Consider the following 21023-nt stretch of genomic DNA (forward strand, 5'->3'; position numbering starts at 1 on the left):
TATATATGTATGTGTGTGTGTGTGTGTCCGCCTCTATTCCATGATAAATAGCATTATTTTCTCTCTTCTCTTCTCCCTTTTGCTATTAAGTATCAAGTATTTTCCAGGTATTTCCAGTGTTTTCCAGGTAGTGTCGTAGGTTGAAGCCAGACCTCTGCTACCTGTCACTACTAAACTCACCTTAATTGACCTCCTGTGCCTCTGTGGTCCCGTTCCCTGGTGTTTAAATGAAAAGAGGACACACACACAACCGCACTGCACGGTGTTTCCCAGGTACACTGAGGAAGAGAATAAAAAAAATAAATAAATAAATAAACAATCCCAAAGCGCCAGGAGCAGTCTGCCTCCCTCCCTCGGTGAAGGAGGTGGAAACAAGCGGACCCTCACCATGGGGTACAACCGGATACTTTAATTATATGGCAGGAAATGCGAGGGTAGATTGAGTTTATAAGCGAATAGAAATGAAAACATGTCACTTGAAGCACTGTGAGGTGTTAAGAGAGAGGTAGAGGTAGAGAGAGAGAGAGGGAGTCGGTTCCGGGCGCCAACTAGCCTATCACTTATAATTAAACCTTTAAATTGACGGAAACTCGAATAAAATCATAGAAAACGAGAAGATTGAGTTTATAAGTGAACCTAAAAATTAATTAGAAGTTACGAAAGACACAGTAGAGTGTTTATAATGATACTGAAGACTGAACGAGTGAAAGGGTTAGCCTATCACTCACAATTAAACCATAAATTAATGAAAACTCGAATAAAATCATAGAGAACGAGTTAACCAATATCTTCACTCCTTCATCTCCTATTCTGTCCACCTCCCCAATGCAAGAGTCAACCAGTATATTCACTCTTTCACCACTATTCTGTCCACCTCCACAATGCAAGAGTCAACCAGTATATTCACTCTTTCACCACTATTCTGTCCACCTCCCCAATGCAAGAGTCAACCAGTATATTCACTCTTTCACTAATATTCTGTCCACCTCCCCAATGCAAGAGTCAACCAGTATATTCACTCTTTCACCACTATTCTGTCCACCTCCCCAAAGTAAGAGTGAACCAGTATATTCACTCTTTCACCACTATTCTGTCCACCTCCACAATGCAAGAGTCAACCAGTATATTCAGTCTTTCACCATCTATTCCATCCACCTCCCTAATCAGTGTGTATCTGGCTGTGGTACATAAGCATGTACAAAGGAATATTTCTAAGATAAGGGTGTGATAGGCTAACCTAACACACACACAACAATTGGTTCTACTTCAAATTAATTTACTGTCTAACAATGTGTCTGTGATATATATGCACTGCCAAGAGCTTGTATATAGACTATGCTAACCTAACCTAACACACATACAATAAAATAAACAAATGTCATAGGATACATTTTTTATTTACAGATAAAGTATATTTACAACACCACACAATGATAAACATGAATACGATGGCTCAATCTATATATACATGGACTCTTGCAACCAAAACATCATGATATTTCCTGCACCAATGACAGCGCAGGAAACAAATGAAAACACTAATGCATGACATGATAATAATAATAGTAATAATAATAATAATAATAATAATAATAATAATAATACTAAGCTTAGCATGAGCAATGACAATGATTATAATTGAACCAGCGTTGGCAGATTTTATGATGAAATGTTGTTACAAGGTATTATAGGCCTGTACCATCACCAGTTCATTAATATAGGCTCTTTTTGAGGAGGCAGAGGCCAAGAGAAGGAGAGAGAGAAAGGTGTTAGGCAAGAAACAAAACAATAATGTCACTTCATCTCACCTCTATCTCTCTACACCTCTCTAACTTGTCTACATTTCTCATTATAAATATTTTTGAAAGTTTAAGCTGGGAGAGAGACAGGAATAATGTCACTTCATCTCACCTCTCTCTCTCTCTTCACCTCCCTAACTTGTCTAAATGTCTCACTGTTGATATTTTTAGAGGTTCAGGGGAGACAAAAGGTGATATGAGGTGTTATGACAGAAAATACTTAGGAATATTCTCACTTCATCTCACCTCTCTCTCTTAACCTCCTTCCTAACTTGTCTAAATGCATTGTACATATTTTTTTAGAGGTTCAGGAGAGAGACAGAGGTGATGCGAGGTGAAAAAAGTCGGTAACAAACACATTAACACTGCCAAAATTTTTCTCATGTCCCCCTGGTAACAAGACTTTCTACTTCTCATTTATTTTCACCCCTATTCTGTCCTTTAAATATGTAACAAGTCTTTTTTTGAAGTATCGCCTTTCAAACTAACACTGGCAAACTTGTTAGAATGGCCTCCTATTCTGTCTACCTCACTAGTACAAGAGTTAACCAGTATCTTCACAAGACTTTCTATATATTTTCATCCTTATTCTGTCCTTTCAACATGTAATAAATAATCTTTCAAGTATAATCTTTCAAGCTAACAATGCCAAACTTTTAAGAATCCTCTCCTATTCTGTCCACCCCACTAGTGCAAGAGCTAAACAGTACCTCCACTTTTTCAACCCCTTCACTGTTACACTCTAAAGTCTGCCAGTTTGTATTTCCTATGACAATTTCTCTTTATTCTCATCCCTATTCTGTCCACCTCACTAGTGCAAGAGCCAGGCAGTATTGTCATTGTTTCACCCCTTCACTGGTGCACTCTGGGACTCTGCTGCCTGTCTCAAAAGAGGAGTATTAGACACCTCAGGAACTTCAATCATTTTTCTCCTCTTTTGTTTCAGGAGTTGCACTGTACAAAGGGTGTTTTGCCTTGGCCAGTCTCCTTAATATGAAAAGTAATCATATAGAAATACTAATTGTAATTTTGGGTTAATTGTTCTTGTTAGCTTTTCCCTGTTGGCCAGACTCTAAACTAAAAACAAATACATCAATAAAAATAAATCAATAAATAGCTGTAAATAAAACTGAATACACAAATAAACACAAAAAACACCAATAACACCACTAAATCATTAACTAAACAAATAGTAAATAAAATAAAACAATATAAACAAATAAACAACAAAATAACAGTCAATCTAACTGTATGCCAGGCAGGCTAAATAAATAACACAAAAATAAACAACAAAATAATAAAAACATCAAAAATAATACAGAAAAATAAATAAATAAATAAATAATAATAATAATAAAACTACCCATTTCTATATGAGTCCAGCAATCACAAACACAGGACAGCCCAAACAATAATAAACAGAACCATAAAAACCTTAAGAATATGGCTACTTTCAAATAAAAGATACACCAATAAAACAAATAAAATAAACAAACAATCAAGAAAAAACAAGTTAGTCAGTTTGTGGGAGTTTTGTGGGTGAGTTAAGTTAAGGTATCTAAGTGTTAATGAAGGGATGTTGGTTTGTGGCTTGTTGTGAAAATAATGTTTGGGAGGGAGACACCAAAACCAGAGACACAGAGAGACAGAAACAAGCAGGAACACCCCTGGACAGTTAGTGCCCCCCTTAGGAACACCCCCGAGCCCCCAAAACCTTGTGCAAGTGAACCAAAGCTGTGTGTACAAGGCTGACAACACTTTATTGATCAAGAAGCTAAAAAATAAAGAAAAAAGTGATGAGCACAGCCACAAACACCACACCTGCTGCACTTCCTTTCCCCAGTGTGGGTGAGCATGTGTGTCAAGATTACATTTCAGGATAAACCTTTGAGCCAGTCACCACACCACACCACACCCACAAGTCACTGGTGGTATTGCCAGCTGGTTTGTGGCAGTAGTCTTGTGGCCAGTCACCACACCACACCACACCACACCCACAAGTCACTGGTGGTATTGCCAGCTGGTTTGTGGCAGTAGTCTTGTGGCCAGTCACCACACCACACCACACCACACCCACAAGTCACTGGTGGTATTGCCAGCTGGTTTGTGGCAGTAGTCTTGTGGCCAGTCACCACACCACACCACACCACACCCACAAGTCACTGGTGGTATTGCCAGCTGGTTTGTGGCAGTAGTCTTGTGGCCAGCAGACCTTCCTGTGTAAGCTGAACGGCTGGCATTGTTGTTGTTTACTTGTGTGTTTAACCGTGGTGGTCTGTATCCCCGGGGCTGCCTGGTGCTGCGTGGGGTCTTCCAGCAGCAGTGGCCTGCAGCATCCCTCGGCCACTTCTTCCTCGGGCGGGTCTTGTACTTCTGTTGAGGTCTTTGCCACGTGCCTGCACACCACCCCTGGCTTTTCTGCAAGCTGCCTCTTCATCTTTCTGGCCTTTATTTTCTTGTCTTTGTCCTCATCTGTGGTGCCAAGGCTTCGGCCGGGGCTCGGCCCCTCCCTGCCGGTCTCCCGCCCGGCCGGCCGGCCGCTGCCTGCGCTGCGCCTTGCTGTCATTCTGTCTGTTTTCTTGAGGAGGTTCCTTGTGTGGTTTTGGTCTTGCAGGAAGCTTGTTATCTGCCAGATTTCTTCTCTTTGATGGGTGATCCTCTGCTGCAGCTTCTCTCACTGGTGTCACACCGGTGTCCGTCGGTGACCATGTTGTTCTTGGTCACTTTTTAGGTCGTGATGTTTTGTAGTTTTGTGCCTTTCAGCTCTACTGAGGCCGGAGTCACCGGGGACTGCAACATCTATGATTTTGCCTGTTTTCTCTTCTTCTTTCCAGTGTGGGTGAGGATGTGTCTGTCAAGGGAACCCTTGTGGGTAAACCCTTTCCCACACTCCAGGCACTGGAACTTTCTCTCCCCAGTGTGGGTGAGGAGGTGTCTGTTAAGATCACTTTTGTGGGTAAATCTTTTCCCACACTCCAGGCACTGGAACTTTCTCTCCCCAGTGTGGGTGAGGATGTGTCTGTCAAGATCACTTTTCTGGGTAAATCTTTTCCCACACTCCAGGCACTGGAACTTTCTCTCCCCAGTGTGGGTGAGGATGTGTTTGTTAAGATTACTTTTGTGGGTAAATCTTTTGCCACACTCCAGGCACTGGAACTTTCTCTCCCCAGTGTGGGTGAGGATGTGTCTGTCAAGATCACTTTTCTGGGTAAATCTTTTGCCACACTCCAGGCACTGGAACTTTCTCTCCCCAGTGTGGGTGAGGATGTGTTTGTTAAGATTACTTTTCTGGGTAAATCTTTTCCCACACTCCAGGCACTGGAACTTTCTCTCCCCAGTGTGGGTGAGGATGTGTGTGTTAAGATGACTTTTGTGGATAAATCTTTTGCCACACTCCAGGCACTGGAACTTTCTCTCCCCAGTGTGGGTGAGGATGTGTGTGTTAAGATCACCTTTCTGGATAAATCTTTTGCCACACTCCAGGCACTGGAACTTTTTCTCCCCAGTGTGGGTGAGGATGTGTCTGTTAAGATGACTTTTGTGGGTAAATCTTTTGCCACACTCCAGGCACTGGAACTTTCTCTCCCCAGTGTGGGTGAGGATGTGTCTGTCAAGATCACTTTTCTGGGTAAATCTTTTGCCACACTCCAGGCACTGGAACTTTCTCTCCCCAGTGTGGGTGAGGATGTGTTTGTTAAGATTACTTTTCTGGGTAAATCTTTTCCCACACTCCAGGCACTGGAACTTTCTCTCCCCAGTGTGGGTGAGGATGTGTGTGTTAAGATAACTTTTGTGGATAAATCTTTTGCCACACTCCAGGCACTGGAACTTTCTCTCCCCAGTGTGGGTGAGGATGTGTTTCTTAAGGAAACTTTTCTCAATAAATCTTTTGCCACACTCCAGGCACTGGAACTTTCTCTCCCCAGTGTGGGTGAGGATGTGTTTCTTAAGGGAACTTTTCTCAATAAATCTTTTGCCACACTCCAGGCACTGGAACTTTCTCTCCCCAGTGTGGGTGAGGATGTGTGAGGCAAGATGACTCTTCCGGACAAATGTCTTCCCGCAGAGGTCACACTTGTGGTTCCTGCCACCAGTGTGGGTGGCAGTGTGTTCAGCGGGGCCACTCCTGCCTCTCAGCCTTGTCTTGCTGGCATGGGAGAGGACGTGTCTGGCAATGGCAGCCTTGGTGGAGCACACTTTGCCGCAGTGGTCACAAGTGTAGGTCCTCACGCCCAGGGTCGCCCGCTGCTCCAGGCTGTTCCTGCTGCCACTGCTGCTGCTGCTGCTGCTGCTGCTGCTGTTTCCTGGCCTTGCACCCTCCATTGCAACGCTGCTCCTGGCTGCGTCTGGTCCTGCAGGAAGCCTGGGGCTGCAGGAGGGATGCACGGAGGGAGTCCTGTCACTGGCACCTGCAACAGAGGAGGCCGTCACCACACAGGCAGCGAGGGGCTTCCTGCCTCAGCCTAACACACAGCCTGCACAGACAAGATACACCTGGCACCTGCAACAGAGGAGGCCGTCACCACACAGGCAGCGAGGGGCTTCCTGCCTCAGCCTAACACACAGCCTGCACAGACAAGATACACCTGGCACCTGCAACAGAGGAGGCCGTCACCACACAGGCAGCGAGGGGCTTCCTGCCTCAGCCTCAGCCTAACACACAGCCTGCACAGACAAGATACACCTGCCACCTGCAACAGAGGAGGCCGTCACCACACAGGCAGCGAGGGGCTTCCTGCCTCAGCCTCAGCCTAACACACAGCCTGCACAGACAAGATACACCTGGCACCTGCAACAGAGGAGGCCGTCACCACACAGGCAGCGAGGGGCTTCCTGCCTCAGCCTCAGCCTAACACACAGCCTGCACAGACAAGATACACCTGGCACCTGCAACAGAGGAATTTGGAGTTTGGAAAAAGTAACAGAAGGTGTGGCTGTAACTATAAGATGGGAAATGAAACAATAAATAAGACAACAAGAGGAAAAGATCTGGGAGTGATTTTGTCAAAGAATTTATCACCAGAAAAACGTATTAACAAGATAACAGGTGCAACGCTCAGCCTACTAACAAACACAACACTTGCCTTTGCTCATCTGGATACACAAACCACCACCAAATACAAATATTCATCACTTTCAAAACAAACAAACAAACAAACAAACAACAAACCAATTGACCACTTCTCCCTTCTTCCCTCTCAGCCTCACCTTGCGGCTCGTCTGCTGCCTGTGGCCCTGTGGGCGTGCAGGGAGTGTGGCAGTGTGGGCACGTGCCTGCTTGCCTTGGGCTGGGAGCACAGCAAAGTACGCGGTCCTTCCTCTCTTTCTCTCAGCCTCTCCTTACTGCTCGTCTGCTGCCTGTGGGCGTGCAGGGAGTGTGTGGGCGTGCCTGCTTGTCTTAGGAGTGAGAGCAGAGAAGTGAGAGCAGAGAATTGTTTGTGTACAGTAATTCTCTCTCTCTCTCTGCCCGGTGCCCGCGAGAATCTTGCCTTGTTTTTCTACTTTTCTAACGGCACTCTAAACTTTCTTTTTTTTTATTGCTTCTTAATTTTGTTTTGTTCTTTGTCCCTTGTTGGTAAAACTGAAGGGTAGGACCTCCTGTCTATTCATTAAAAACACATTGCAACAAATAAACAAATGAATCTGTAAGAATACATGAAATAAGAAAGAGAAGAAAACAGACACACAGACAATACAGAAAACAGTGAGAAGAAAGAGAAGGAACATACAAAGAATTTAGAAGAAGAAGAGAAGAAAACAGACACTCACACAACACACATAAAAGGAAAACACACACACACACACACACACACAGTAAACAACCAATGAAGGCCCCCAGACACTGACGTAGGTTTGGGCAGGTAGTGAGCATTGTGGTGCCGGTGGAGCAGTGTGTGCAGGATGTGTTGCACTGTCAGCCGCACCTCCGCATCGCTGGACATGCTCAAACGCATCAGCCGCACCAGGAACGACTGTGCGACTGTCTTGCTGTACTGTTCCCTGGTGTATCTGGTCCCCACCTGTGTGTTTGAGGGCGTTAGGTTAGGTTAGGTTATTGCAAAACTCAATAAAGTCTCTTGTTGTGGTTATATAACGATATATATAACATTACCTCACCTTGCTTCAAAAACACGAAAATAGGAAAATTATATGAGAGAGAGAGAGAGAGAGAGAGAGAGAGAGAGAGAGAGAGAGAGAGAGAGAGAGTTCTGAGCCAATACCTACGATATATATATTAGTGTGCGTCATTTTATTAGTGTTAGGCCTGTTTGTTAACTTAATTTTGCTGGCCCCACACTTGCATCTAATAGCTTCATATATCACAACGCACATTACAACACCCCTCACACACGTCTTATACAACACCTCCTTCCCAAAACTCCTTAAAATCTGTCGTGTTAGCGCAAGCATCCTGCATCTAGCCTGACACCCCCCCATAACTATCGCCAGCATCATTACACAATTCCCAAACCCCAAAATTATCACACCAACACACACCAAAACTTCCCCAAAACACACTCACACACACACACACACACACACACACACACACACACACACACCAGAAACACCTAGAAACACATTTTTCCTCCCCAAAAACATCCAAAAGCACAATTTTCCTCCCCAAAAACACCTAGAAACACAATTTTCCTCCCCAAAAACACCCAGAAACAATTTTACTCCCCAAAAACATCTAGAAACACAATTATCCTTCCCAAGAACACCTAGAAGCACAATTTTCCTCCCCAAAACACCTAGAAGCACAATCTTCCTCCCCAAAAACAACTAGAAACGCAATTTTTCTCCCCAAAAACACCCAGAAACACAATTTGACTCCCCAAAAACATCTAGAAACACAATTATCCTCCCCAAGAACATCTAGGAACACAATTTTCCTCCCAAAAACACCTAGAAGCACAATTTTCCTCCCCAAAACACCTAGAAGCACAATCATCCTCCCCAAAAACAACTAGAAACGCAATTTTTCTCCCCAAAAAAACCCAGAAACACAATTTGACTCCCCAAAAACATCTAGAAACACAATTATCCTCCCCAAGAACATCTAGGAACACAATTTTCCTTCCAAAAACACCTAGAAGCACAATTTTCCTCCCCAAAACACCTAGAAGCACAATCTTCCTCCCCAAAAACACCTAGAAACGCAATTTTTCTCCCCAAAAACACCCAGAAACACAATTTGACTCCCCAAAAACACTTAGAAGCACAATTTTCCTCCCCAAAGAACACCTTCAAACACAATTTTCCTCCCCAAAAACACCTAGAAGCACAATTTTCCTCTCCAAAAACACCTAGCAACACAAATTTTCCTTCCTAATAACACCTATAAGCACTATTTTTCTCCTTTTAATACTCAAATAACACAAATTCGGCCCAGAACAGCTATTTCTATTAACAGTACCTAGAGAAAACACTGATTACCGGTCAGAAATAACTCAAAAACATTAATTTCTACGCAAAAAACACTGAAAAAACATGTGATTTCCTTTCAAAACACACAAAAAACATACACTTCTACCCAAACACACTGAAAAACATGCGATTTCCTTTCAACACACCAAAAAACACACATTTCTACCCAAAAACACTTAAATAACATTTAATTTCCTTTCAAAACACCCAAAAAACACACATTTCTACCCCAAAACACTGAAAAAACATGCGATTTCCTTTCAAAACACCCAAAAAACACTTACTTCTACCCAGAAAACGCTGAAAAAACATATGATTTCCTTTCAAAACACACCAAAAAACACACATTTCTACCCAAAAACACTGAAAAAACATGCGATTTCCTTTCAAAACACCCGAAAAAGCACTAATTTCTACGCAAAAACACTGGAAAACATGCGATTTCCTTTCAAAACACACCAAAAACACACATTTCTAGCCACACACCAAAAAACACACTGAAAAACATGCGATTTCCTTTCAACACACCAAAAAACACACATTTCTACCCAAAAACATTTAAATAACAGTTAATTTCCTTTCAAAACACCCGAAAAAGCACTCATTTCTACGCAAAAACACTGAAAAACACTTGATTTCCTTTCAAAACACCCCAAAAACACACACTTTTAGCCAAAAAACACTTAAAAAACACTTAATTTCCTTTCAAAACACCCCAAAAGCACTCATTTCTTCCAAAAAAAACATCGAATAACACAGAATTTCCTTTCAAAACACCCCAAAAGAGACACACACCTACCCAAAGACAGCGAAAAAACAACAATTTCTACCCAAACAAACTTGAAAAACACGAAAATCTTAAAAAAAACAAAAAAATTACAAAAAAAAACATCCCCTGCCTTTCTAAAACGCCACAGACACGAAGAATTCCCTTTAAAAAAACACTGCAAGCAAGAATATTCCCTTTCAAAACACCAAAAACTCTCACTTCTATTTCAACATGCCTAGAAAAAAATTGCGTATTTAACTCAAAACACTTCATCTTATATTACAAGGCTGCTACACCACCACCACCACCACCACCACTACTACTACTACTACTATTACTACTACTACTACGTTTGCTTACCTTTAAAACGCTGGAAATTCAGTGAAAATATTGTCTTCTTAATATTTCCTCTTTTCCTTCTCGTCTTCCTCCTTCCCTTCCTTCTTCTTTTTCCTCCTTCTTCATTTCTCCTTCTTTCCTCCTCTTTCTATTCTTCTCTATGCATGAAAACAGCTGGAAAATATAGGAAATAACACTAAACACTGATAGAAGGGCACTGGGAGGTGGGAAGGTCCAGGTCCCGGTCCCCAGATGAAGGCGGCTGATGACGTCACGCCATATTTACGTGACGCGAATGATTTTGAAAATGACCCCTCGCAAAAATGGAGCTGGGCCGGAATGCTTTACATATTATGAAAGGGCATAATTTTAGATTAATTCTTGACATATGAAAATATTCCAAGCTTCAGTAATAATAAAGCTATATTTAAATAACTATATGAAAAAGTGTTCGAACAAACACGATAAAAAAAAACATTCCAAAGTCCACAAATCTCATTTCTCACGAACACAATACACTTTAAAAAATCGAAACTATTTTTACAAACAATCAGAAGTTAACCGGAAGCTGAAATAAATAAATAAATAATTTAAAAATGTCAACTTTTTGAGTGTTCAACGGGACTAAAATCCCTCTAAAAACCCACGTACTTCACTCAAAAGCATCACAACACATTTAAAAAACAATAAACGATTTTTTGAGCCCATAAAATCTTGCCTAGCGGCTGAAATAAAAAAATATGTTTGGCGGTATGAAAAATTTAACGGCAAACAGCAACACTTATTTACGCTGAAACAACCTCATAATCGACATGTTTCCCTTAACACTCGCACGCAAAACACTCAAAACACCACCAAATATTTTTACAAACCATAAAATCTTAGTTAAAAAGCCTAAATATATAAGTTAAGAAAATAGGAAAAATATTAGAACCGGGGGTAGACTCTGGCAATCCATCATGGCGGCCGCGGGAGGGCTGGGAGGGGGGTCAGATGAAAACAAAGTTGGCTATCTCTCTTTCCTTATTATTTCTGGTTGTTGTGAAGGTTATTTCTCTATTTTATGGATTAATTTCAGCTGTGTGTGTGTCTGTGTGTATATATATATATATATATATATATATGTGTGTGTGTGTATATATGTGTGTGTGTGTGTGTATATATGTATGTGTGTGTGTGTGTGTCCGCCTCTATTCCATGATAAATAGCATTATTTTCTCTCTTCTCTTCTCCCTTTTGCTATTAAGTATCAAGTATTTTCCAGGTATTTCCAGTGTTTTCCAGGTAGTGTCGTAGGTTGAAGCCAGACCTCTGCTACCTGTCACTACTAAACTCACCTTAATTGACCTCCTGTGCCTCTGTGGTCCCGTTCCCTGGTGTTTAAATGAAAAGAGGACACACACACAACCGCACTGCACGGTGTTTCCCAGGTACACTGAGGAAGAGAATAAAAAAAATAAATAAATAAATAAACATTCCCAAAGCGCCAGGAGCAGTCTGCCTCCCTCCCTCGGTGAAGGAGGTGGAAACAAGCGGACCCTCACCATGGGGTACAACCGGATACTTTAATTATATGGCAGGAAATGCGAGGGTAGATTGAGTTTATAAGCGAATAGAAATGAAAACATGTCACTTGAAACACTGTGAGGCGTTAAGAGAGAGGTAGAGAGAGAGAGAGGGAGTCGGTTCCGGGCGCCAACTAGCCTATCACTTATAATTAAACCTTTAAATTGACGGAAACTCGAATAAAATCATAGAAAACGAGAAGATTGAGTTTATAAGTGAACCTAAAAATTAATTAGAAGTTACGAAAGACACAGTAGAGTGTTTATAATGATACTGAAGACTGAACGAGTGAAAGGGTTAGCCTATCACTCACAATTAAACCATAAATTAATGAAAACACGAATAAAATCATAGAGAACGAGTTAACCAATATCTTCACTCCTTCATCTCCTATTCTGTCCACCTCCCCAATGCAAGAGTCAACCAGTATATTCACTCTTTCACCACTATTCTGTCCACCTCCACAATGCAAGAGTCAACCAGTATATTCACTCTTTCACCACTATTCTGTCCACCTCCCCAATGCAAGAGTCAACCAGTATATTCACTCTTTCACCACTATTCTGTCCACCTCCCCAATGCAAGAGTCAACCAGTATATTCACTCTTTCACCACTATTCTGTCCACTTCCCCAAAGTAAGAGTGAACCAGTATATTCAGTGTTTCACCATCTATTCCATCCACCTCCCTAATCAGTGTCTATCTGGCTGCGGTACATAAGCATGTACAAAGGAATATTTCTAAGATAAGGGTGTGATAGGCTAACCTAACACACACACAACAATTGGTTCTACTTCAAATTAATTTACTGTCTAACAATGTGTCTGTGATATATATGCACTGCCAAGAGCTTGTATATAGACTATGCTAACCTAACCTAACACACATACAATAAAATAAACAAATGTCATAGGATACATTTTTTATTTACAGATAAAGTATATTTACAACACCACACAATGATAAACATGAATACGATGGCTCAATCTATATATACATGGACTCTTGCAACCAAAACATCATGATATTTCCTGCACCAATGACAGCGCAGGAAACAAATGAAAACACTAATGCATGACATGATAATAATAATAGTAATAATAATAATAATAATAATAATAATAATAATAATAATAATAATAATAATAATAATAATAATACTAAGCTTAGCATGAGCAATGACAATGATTATAATTGAACCAGCGTTGGCAGATTTTATGATGAAATGTTGTTACAAGGTATTATAGGCCTGTACCATCACCAGTTCATTAATATAGGCTCTTTTTGAGGAGGCAGAGGCCAAGAGAAGGAGAGAGAGAAAGGTGTTAGGCAAGAAACAAAACAATAATGTCACTTCATCTCACCTCTATCTCTCTACACCTCTCTAACTTGTCTACATTTCTCATTATAAATATTTTTGAAAGTTTAAGCTGGGAGAGAGACAGGAATAATGTCACTTCATCTCACCTCTCTCTCTCTCTTCACCTCCCTAACTTGTCTAAATGTCTCACTGTTGATATTTTTAGAGGTTCAGGGGAGACAAAAGGTGATATGAGGTGTTATGACAGAAAATACATAGGAATATTCTCACTTCATCTCACCTCTCTCTCTTAACCTCCTTCCTAACTTGTCTAAATGCATTGTACATATTTTTTTAGAGGTTCAGGAGAGAGACAGAGGTGATGCGAGGTGAAAAAAGTCGGTAACAAACACATTAACACTGCCAAAATTTTTCTCATGTCCCCCTGGTAACAAGACTTTCTACTTCTCATTTATTTTCACCCCTATTCTGTCCTTTAAATATGTAACAAGTCTTTTTTTGAAGTATCGCCTTTCAAACTAACACTGGCAAACTTGTTAGAATGGCCTCCTATTCTGTCTACCTCACTAGTACAAGAGTTAACCAGTATCTTCACAAGACTTTCTATATATTTTCATCCTTATTCTGTCCTTTCAACATGTAATAAATAATCTTTCAAGTATAATCTTTCAAGCTAACAATGCCAAACTTTTAAGAATCCTCTCCTATTCTGTCCACCCCACTAGTGCAAGAGCTAAACAGTACCTCCACTTTTTCAACCCCTTCACTGTTACACTCTAAAGTCTGCCAGTTTGTATTTCCTATGACAATTTCTCTTTATTCTCATCCCTATTCTGTCCACCTCACTAGTGCAAGAGCCAGGCAGTATTGTCATTGTTTCACCCCTTCAATAAAACTACCCATTTCTATATGAGTCCAGCAATCACAAACACAGGACAGCCCAAACAATAATAAACAGAACCATAAAAACCTTAAGAATATGGCTACTTTCAAATAAAAGATACACCAATAAAATAAATAAAATAAACAAACAATAAACAAAAAACAAGTTAGTCAGTTTGTGGGAGTTTTGTGGGTGAGTTAAGTTAAGGTATCTAAGTGTTAATGAAGGGATGTTGGTTTGTGGCTTGTTGTGAAAATAATGTTTGGGAGGGAGACACCAAAACCAGAGACACAGAGAGACAGAAACAAGCAGGAACACCCCTGGACAGTTAGTGCCCCCCTTAGGAACACCCCCGAGCCCCCAAAACCTTGTGCAAGTGAACCAAAGCTGTGTGTACAAGGCTGACAACACTTTATTGATCAAGAAGCTAAAAAATAAAGAAAAAAGTGATGAGCACAGCCACAAACACCACACCTGCTGCACTTCCTTTCCCCAGTGTGGGTGAGCATGTGTGTCAAGATTACATTTCAGGATAAACCTTTGAGCCAGTCACCACACCACACCACACCCACAAGTCACTGGTGGTATTGCCAGCTGGTTTGTGGCAGTAGTCTTGTGGCCAGTCACCACACCACACCACACCACACCCACAAGTCACTGGTGGTATTGCCAGCTGGTTTGTGGCAGTAGTCTTGTGGCCAGTCACCACACCACACCACACCACACCCACAAGTCACTGGTGGTATTGCCAGCTGGTTTGTGGCAGTAGTCTTGTGGCCAGTCACCACACCACACCACACCACACCACACCCACAAGTCACTGGTGGTATTGCCAGCTGGTTTGTGGCAGTAGTCTTGTGGCCAGCAGACCTTCCTGTGTAAGCTGAACGGCTGGCATTGTTGTTGTTTACTTGTGTGTTTAACCGTGGTGGTCTGTATCCCCGGGGCTGCCTGGTGCTGCGTGGGGTCTTCCAGCAGCAGTGGCCTGCAGCATCCCTCGGCCACTTCTTCCTCGGGCGGGTCTTGTACTTCTGTTGAGGTCTTTGCCACGTGCCTGCACACCACCCCTGGCTTTTCTGCAAGCTGCCTCTTCATCTTTCTGGCCTTTATTTTCTTGTCTTTGTCCTCATCTGTGGTGCCAAGGCTTCGGCCGGGGCTCGGCCCCTCCCTGCCGGTCTCCCGCCCGGCCGGCCGGCCGCTGCCTGCGCTGCGCCTTGCTGTCATTCTGTCTGTTTTCTTGAGGAGGTTCCTTGTGTGGTTTTGGTCTTGCAGGAAGCTTGTTATCTGCCAGATTTCTTCTCTTTGATGGGTGATCCTCTGCTGCAGCTTCTCTCACTGGTGTCACACCGGTGTCCGTCGGTGACCATGTTGTTCTTGGTCACTTTTTAGGTGGTGATGTTTTGTAGTTTTGTGCCTTTCAGCTCTACTGAGGCCGGGGTCACCGGGGACTGCAACATCTATGATTTTGGCTGTTTTCTCTTCTTCTTTCCAGTGTGGGTGAGGATGTGTCTGTCAAGGGAACCCTTGTGGGTAAACCCTTTCCCACACTCCAGGCACTGGAACTTTCTCTCCCCAGTGTGGGTGAGGATGTGTCTGTTAAGATTACTTTTGTGGGTAAATCTTTTGCCACACTCCAGGCACTGGAACTTTTTCTCCCCAGTGTGGGTGAGGATGTGTCTGTCAAGGGAACCCTTCTGGGTAAACCCTTTCCCACACTCCAGGCACTGGAACTTTCTCTCCCCAGTGTGGGTGAGGATGTGTGTGTTAAGATGACTTTTGTGGGTAAATCTTTTGCCACACTCCAGGCACTGGAACTTTCTCTCCCCAGTGTGAGTGAGGATGTGTCCATCAAGGAAACCCTTCTGGGTAAATCTTTTGCCACACTCCAGGCACTGGAACTTTCTCTCCCCAGTGTGGGTGAGGATGTGTCTGTTAAGATTACTTTTGTGGGTAAATCTTTTCCCACACTCCAGGCACTGGAACTTTTTCTCCCCAGTGTGGGTGAGGATGTGTCTGTTAAGATTACTTTTGGTGATAAATCTTTTGCCACACTCCAGGCACTGGAACTTTCTCTCCCCAGTGTGGGTGAGGATGTGTGAGGCAAGATGACTCTTCCGGACAAATGTCTTCCCGCAGAGGTCACACTTGTGGTTCCTGCCACCAGTGTGGGTGGCAGTGTGTTCAGCGGGGCCACTCCTGCCTCTCAGCCTTGTCTTGCTGGCATGGGAGAGGACGTGTCTGGCAATGGCAGCCTTGGTGGAGCACACTTTGCCGCAGTGGTCACAAGTGTAGGTCCTCACGCCCAGGGTCGCCCGCTGCTCCAGGCTGTTCCTGCTGCCACTGCTGCTGCTGCTGCTGTTTCCTGGCCTTGCACCCTCCATTGCAACGCTGCTCCTGGCTGCGTCCGGTCCTGCAGGAAGCCTGGGGCTGCAGGAGGGATGCACGGAGGGAGTCCTGTCACTGGCACCTGCAACAGAGGAGGCCGTCACCACACAGGCAGCGAGGGGCTTCCTGCCTCAGCCTAACACACAGCCTGCACAGACAAGATACACCTGGCACCTGCAACAGAGGAGGCCGTCACCACACAGGCAGCGAGGGGCTTCCTGCCTCAGCCTCAGCCTAACACACAGCCTGCACAGACAAGATACACCTGGCACCTGCAACAGAGGAATTTGGAGTTTGGAAAAAGTAACACAAGGTGTGGCTGTAACTATAAGATGGGAAATGAAACAATAAATAAGACAACAAGAGGAAAAGATCTGGGAGTGATTTTGTCAAAGAATTTATCACCAGAAAAACGTATTAACAAGATAACAGGTGCAACGCTCAGCCTACTAACAAACACAACACTTGCCTTTGCTCATCTGATACACAAACCACCACCAAATACAAATATTCATCAATTTCAAAACAAACAAACAAACAAACAAACAAACAAACAAACAACAAACCAATTGACCACTTCTCCCTTCTTCCCTCTCAGCCTCACCTTGCGGCTCGTCTGCTGCCTGTGGGCGTGCAGGGAGTGTGGCAGTGTGTGCACGTGCCTGCTTGCCTTGGGCTGGGAGCACAGCAAAGTACGCGGTCCTTCCTCTCTTTCTCTCAGCCTCTCCTTACTGCTCGTCTGCTGCCTGTGGGCGTACGTGGGCGTGCAGGGAGTGTGGCAGTGTGTGGGCACGTGCCTGCTTGTCTTAGGAGTGAGAGCAGAGAAGTGAGAGCAGAGAATTGTTTGTGTACAGTAATCCTCTTTCTCTCTCTCTCTCTGCCCGGTGCCCGCGAGAATCTTGCCTTGTTTTTCTACTTTTCTAACGGCACTCTAAACTTTCTTTTTTTTTTTTTTATTGCTTCTTAATTTTCTTTTGTTCTTTGTCCCTTGTTGGTAAAACTGCAGGGTAGGACCTCCTGTCTATTCATTAAAAACACATTGCAACAAATAAACAAATGAATCTGTAAGAAAAACCAAAGCACTGTCACACAAACACATCAGACACAACACAAAATAAACAGCAAAAACCCAAGAATCATTAAAAAAAAAACCCACCACTTCCTCACCTGTACATGAAACATAACCCTCAGAATATCCACAATCACATCATCGGACCGGAATCTCCTGCAGCAGCAGCAGCAGCATGGGGGTGGTGAACACAGCTTCCAGGTTTGCCAGGGTATTGTTGGCAAAGTCAGTTCTCCTGAGCCGACAGCAGGAGCTCCGTGCCCGACTTACGCCAGAAATTAACGTCCTGTCGCACTGGTTTGGCGAGCAAGAGGAGTAGGTAAAGATGAAGGAGGAGGACTGGTATGAGAAGAAAGAGAAGGAACATACAAAGAATTTAGAAGAAGAAGAGAAGAAAACAGACACTCACACAACACACATAAAAGGAAAACACACTCACACACACACACACACACACACACAATAAACAACCAATGAAGGCCCCCAGACACTGACGTAGGTTTGGGCAGGTAGTGAGCATTGTGGTGCCGGTGGAGCAGTGTGTGCAGGATGTGTTGCACTGTCTGCACCTCCGCATCGCTGGACATGCTCAAACGCATCAGCCGCACCAGGAACGACTGTGCGACTGTCTTGCTGTACTGTTCCCTGGTGTATCTGGTCCCCACCTGTGTGTTTGAGGGCGTTAGGTTAGGTTAGGTTATTGCAAAACTCAATAAAGTCTCTTGTTGTGGTTATATAACGATATATATAACATTACCTCACCTTGCTTCAAAAACACGAAAATAGGAAAATTATATATATATATATATATATATATATATATATATATATATATATATATATATATATATATATATATATATATATATATATATATATATATATATATATATATGTGAGAGAGAGAGAGAGAGAGAGAGAGAGAGAGAGTTCTGAGCCAATACCTACGATATATATATTAGTGTGCGTCATTTTATTAGTGTTAAGCCTTTTTGTTAACTTAATTTTGCTGGCCCCACACTTGCATCTAATAGCTTCATATATCACAACGCACATTACAACACCCCTCACACACTTCTTATACAACACCTCCTTCCCAAAACTCCTTAAAATCTGTCGTGTTAGCGCAAGCATCCTGCATCTAGCCTGACACCCCCCCATAACTATCGCCAGCATCATTACACAATTCCCAAACCCCAAAATTATCACACCAACACACACCAAAACTTCCCCAAAACACACTCAAACACACACACACACACACACACACACACCAGAAACACCTAGAAACACATTTTTCCTCCCCAAAAACATCCAGAAGCACAATTTTCCTCCCCAAAAACACCTAGAAACACAATTTTCCTCCCCAAAAACACCCAGAAACAATTTTACTCCCCAAAAACATCTAGAAACACAATTATCCTTCCCAAGAACACCTAGAAGCACAATTTTCCTCCCCAAAACACCTAGAAGCACAATCTTCCTCCCCAAAAACAACTAGAAACGCAATTTTTCTCCCCAAAAACACCCAGAAACACAATTTGACTCCCCAAAAACATCTAGAAACACAATTATCCTCCCCAAGAACATCTAGGAACACAATTTTCCTCCCAAAAACACCTAGAAGCACAATTTTCCTCCCCAAAACACCTAGAAGCACAATCTTCCTCCCCAAAAACAACTAGAAACGCAATTTTTCTCCCCAAAAAAACCCAGAAACACAATTTGACTCCCCAAAAACACTTAGAAGCACAATTTTCCTCCCCAAAGAACACCTTCAAACACAATTTTCCTCCCCAAAAACACCTAGAAGCACAATTTTCCTCTCCAAAAACACCTAGCAACACAAATTTTCCTTCCTAATAACACCTATAAGCACTATTTTTCTCCTTTTAATACTCAAATAACACAAATTCGGCCCAGAACAGCTATTTCTATTAACAGTACCCAGAGAAAACACTGATTACCGGTCAGAAATAACTCAAAAACATTAATTTCTACGCAAAAAACACTGAAAAAACATGTGATTTCCTTTCAAAACACCCAAAAAAACATACATTTCTACCCAAACACACTGAAAAACATGCGATTTCCTTTCAACACACCAAAAAACACACATTTCTACCCAAAAACACTTAAATAACATTTAATTTCCTTTCAAAACACCCAAAAAACACACATTTCTACCCCAAAACACTGAAAAAACATGCGATTTCCTTTCAAAACACCCAAAAAACACTTACTTCTACCCAGAAAACGCTGAAAAAACATATGATTTCCTTTCAAAACACACCAAAAAACACACATTTCTACCCAAAAACACTGAAAAAACATGCGATTTCCTTTCAAAACACCCGAAAAAGCACTAATTTCTACGCAAAAACACTGGAAAACATGCGATTTCCTTTCAAAACACACCAAAAACACACATTTCTAGCCACACACCAAAAAACACACTGAAAAACATGCGATTTCCTTTCAACACACCAAAAAACACACATTTCTACCCAAAAACATTTAAATAACACTTAATTTCCTTTCAAAACACCCGAAAAAGCACTCATTTCTACGCAAAAACACTGAAAAACACTTGATTTCCTTTCAAAACACCCCAAAAACACACACTTTTAGCCAAAAAACACTTAAAAAACACTCAATTTCCTTTCAAAACACCCCAAACGCACTCATTTCTTCCAAAAAAACATCGAATAACACAGAATTTCCTTTCAAAACACCCCAAAAGAGACACACACCTACCCAAAGACAGCGAAAAAACAACAATTTCTACCCAAACAAACTTGAAAAACACGAAAATCTTAAAAAAACAAAAAAATTACAAAAAAAAACATGCCCTGCCTTTCTAAAACGCCACAGACACGAAGAATTCCCTTTAAAAAAACACTGCAAGCAAGAATATTCCCTTTCAAAACACCAAAAACTCTCACTTCTATTTCAACATGCCTAGAAAAAAATTGCGTATTTAACTCAAAACACTTCATCTTATATTACAAGGCTGCTACACCACCACCACCACCACCACCACTACTACTACTACTACTACTACTATTACTACTACGTTTGCTTACCTTTAAAACGCTGGAAATTCAGTGAAAATATTGTCTTCTTAATATTTCCTCTTTTCCTTCTCGTCTTCCTCCTTCCCTTCCTTCTTCTTTTTCCTCCTTCTTCATTTCTCCTTCTTTCCTCCTCTTTCTATTCTTCTCTATGCATGAAAACAGCTGGAAAATATAGGAAATTACACTAAACACTGATGGAAGGGCACTGGGAGGTGGGAAGGTCCAGGTCCCGGTCCCCAGATGAAGGCGGCTGATGACGTCACGCCATATTTACGTGACGCGAATGATTTTGAAAATGACCCCTCGCAAAAATGGAGCTGGGCCGGAATACTTTACATATTATGAAAGGGCATAATTTTAGATTAATTCTTGACATATAAAAAT

The 21023-nt window shown here is 42.2% G+C and overlaps 2 protein-coding genes across 5 annotated transcripts; both read right to left on the bottom strand.

Annotated features, from left to right (window-relative positions):
- Positions 1 to 1380: 1380 nt before the first annotated feature.
- On the bottom strand, positions 1381 to 17652 carry LOC135097777 (gastrula zinc finger protein XlCGF57.1-like). Of its 4 annotated transcripts, XM_063999809.1 has the most exons (6): positions 17098 to 17652; positions 11676 to 11773; positions 10360 to 10512; positions 7647 to 7819; positions 7008 to 7157; positions 1381 to 6208 (listed from the first exon to the last, which is right to left on the bottom strand). In XM_063999809.1, the coding sequence occupies exon 6, from the start codon at positions 6120 to 6122 to the stop codon at positions 4599 to 4601; it is 1524 nt and encodes a 507-aa protein (XP_063855879.1). In that variant the 5' UTR covers positions 6123 to 6208; positions 7008 to 7157; positions 7647 to 7819; positions 10360 to 10512; positions 11676 to 11773; positions 17098 to 17652; the 3' UTR covers positions 1381 to 4598. The 4 variants fall into 4 exon arrangements, with proteins under 4 accessions (XP_063855879.1, XP_063855881.1, XP_063855878.1 ...); XM_063999811.1 differs by lacking the exon at positions 7647 to 7819; XM_063999808.1 differs by lacking the exon at positions 7008 to 7157.
- LOC135097779 (gastrula zinc finger protein XlCGF8.2DB-like) lies at positions 12814 to 20894 on the bottom strand. Its single transcript, XM_063999815.1, has 4 exons — positions 20649 to 20894; positions 18058 to 18227; positions 17661 to 17856; positions 12814 to 16575 (listed from the first exon to the last, which is right to left on the bottom strand). The coding sequence occupies exon 4, from the start codon at positions 16487 to 16489 to the stop codon at positions 15566 to 15568; it is 924 nt and encodes a 307-aa protein (XP_063855885.1). The 5' UTR covers positions 16490 to 16575; positions 17661 to 17856; positions 18058 to 18227; positions 20649 to 20894; the 3' UTR covers positions 12814 to 15565.
- Positions 20895 to 21023: the final 129 nt, after the last annotated feature.

Source organism: Scylla paramamosain, unplaced genomic scaffold (assembly GCF_035594125.1).
Source record: "Scylla paramamosain isolate STU-SP2022 unplaced genomic scaffold, ASM3559412v1 Contig31, whole genome shotgun sequence".
Taxonomy (NCBI): Eukaryota; Metazoa; Arthropoda; class Malacostraca; order Decapoda; family Portunidae; genus Scylla; species Scylla paramamosain.

Bases quoted from the DNA above. Each gene is read 5' to 3' on its own strand.
- LOC135097777 (XM_063999808.1), bottom strand. From the start codon at position 7,671: ATGCTCACTACCTGCCCAAACCTAC. The intron at 6,209-7,646 runs GTCAGTGTCTGG...CCTCTGTTGCAG, and splicing joins CACTACCTGCCCAAACCTAC to GTGCCAGTGACAGGACTCCC.
- LOC135097779 (XM_063999815.1), bottom strand. From the start codon at position 16,489: ATGGAGGGTGCAAGGCCAGGAAACAGCAGCAGCAGCAGCAGTGGCAGC.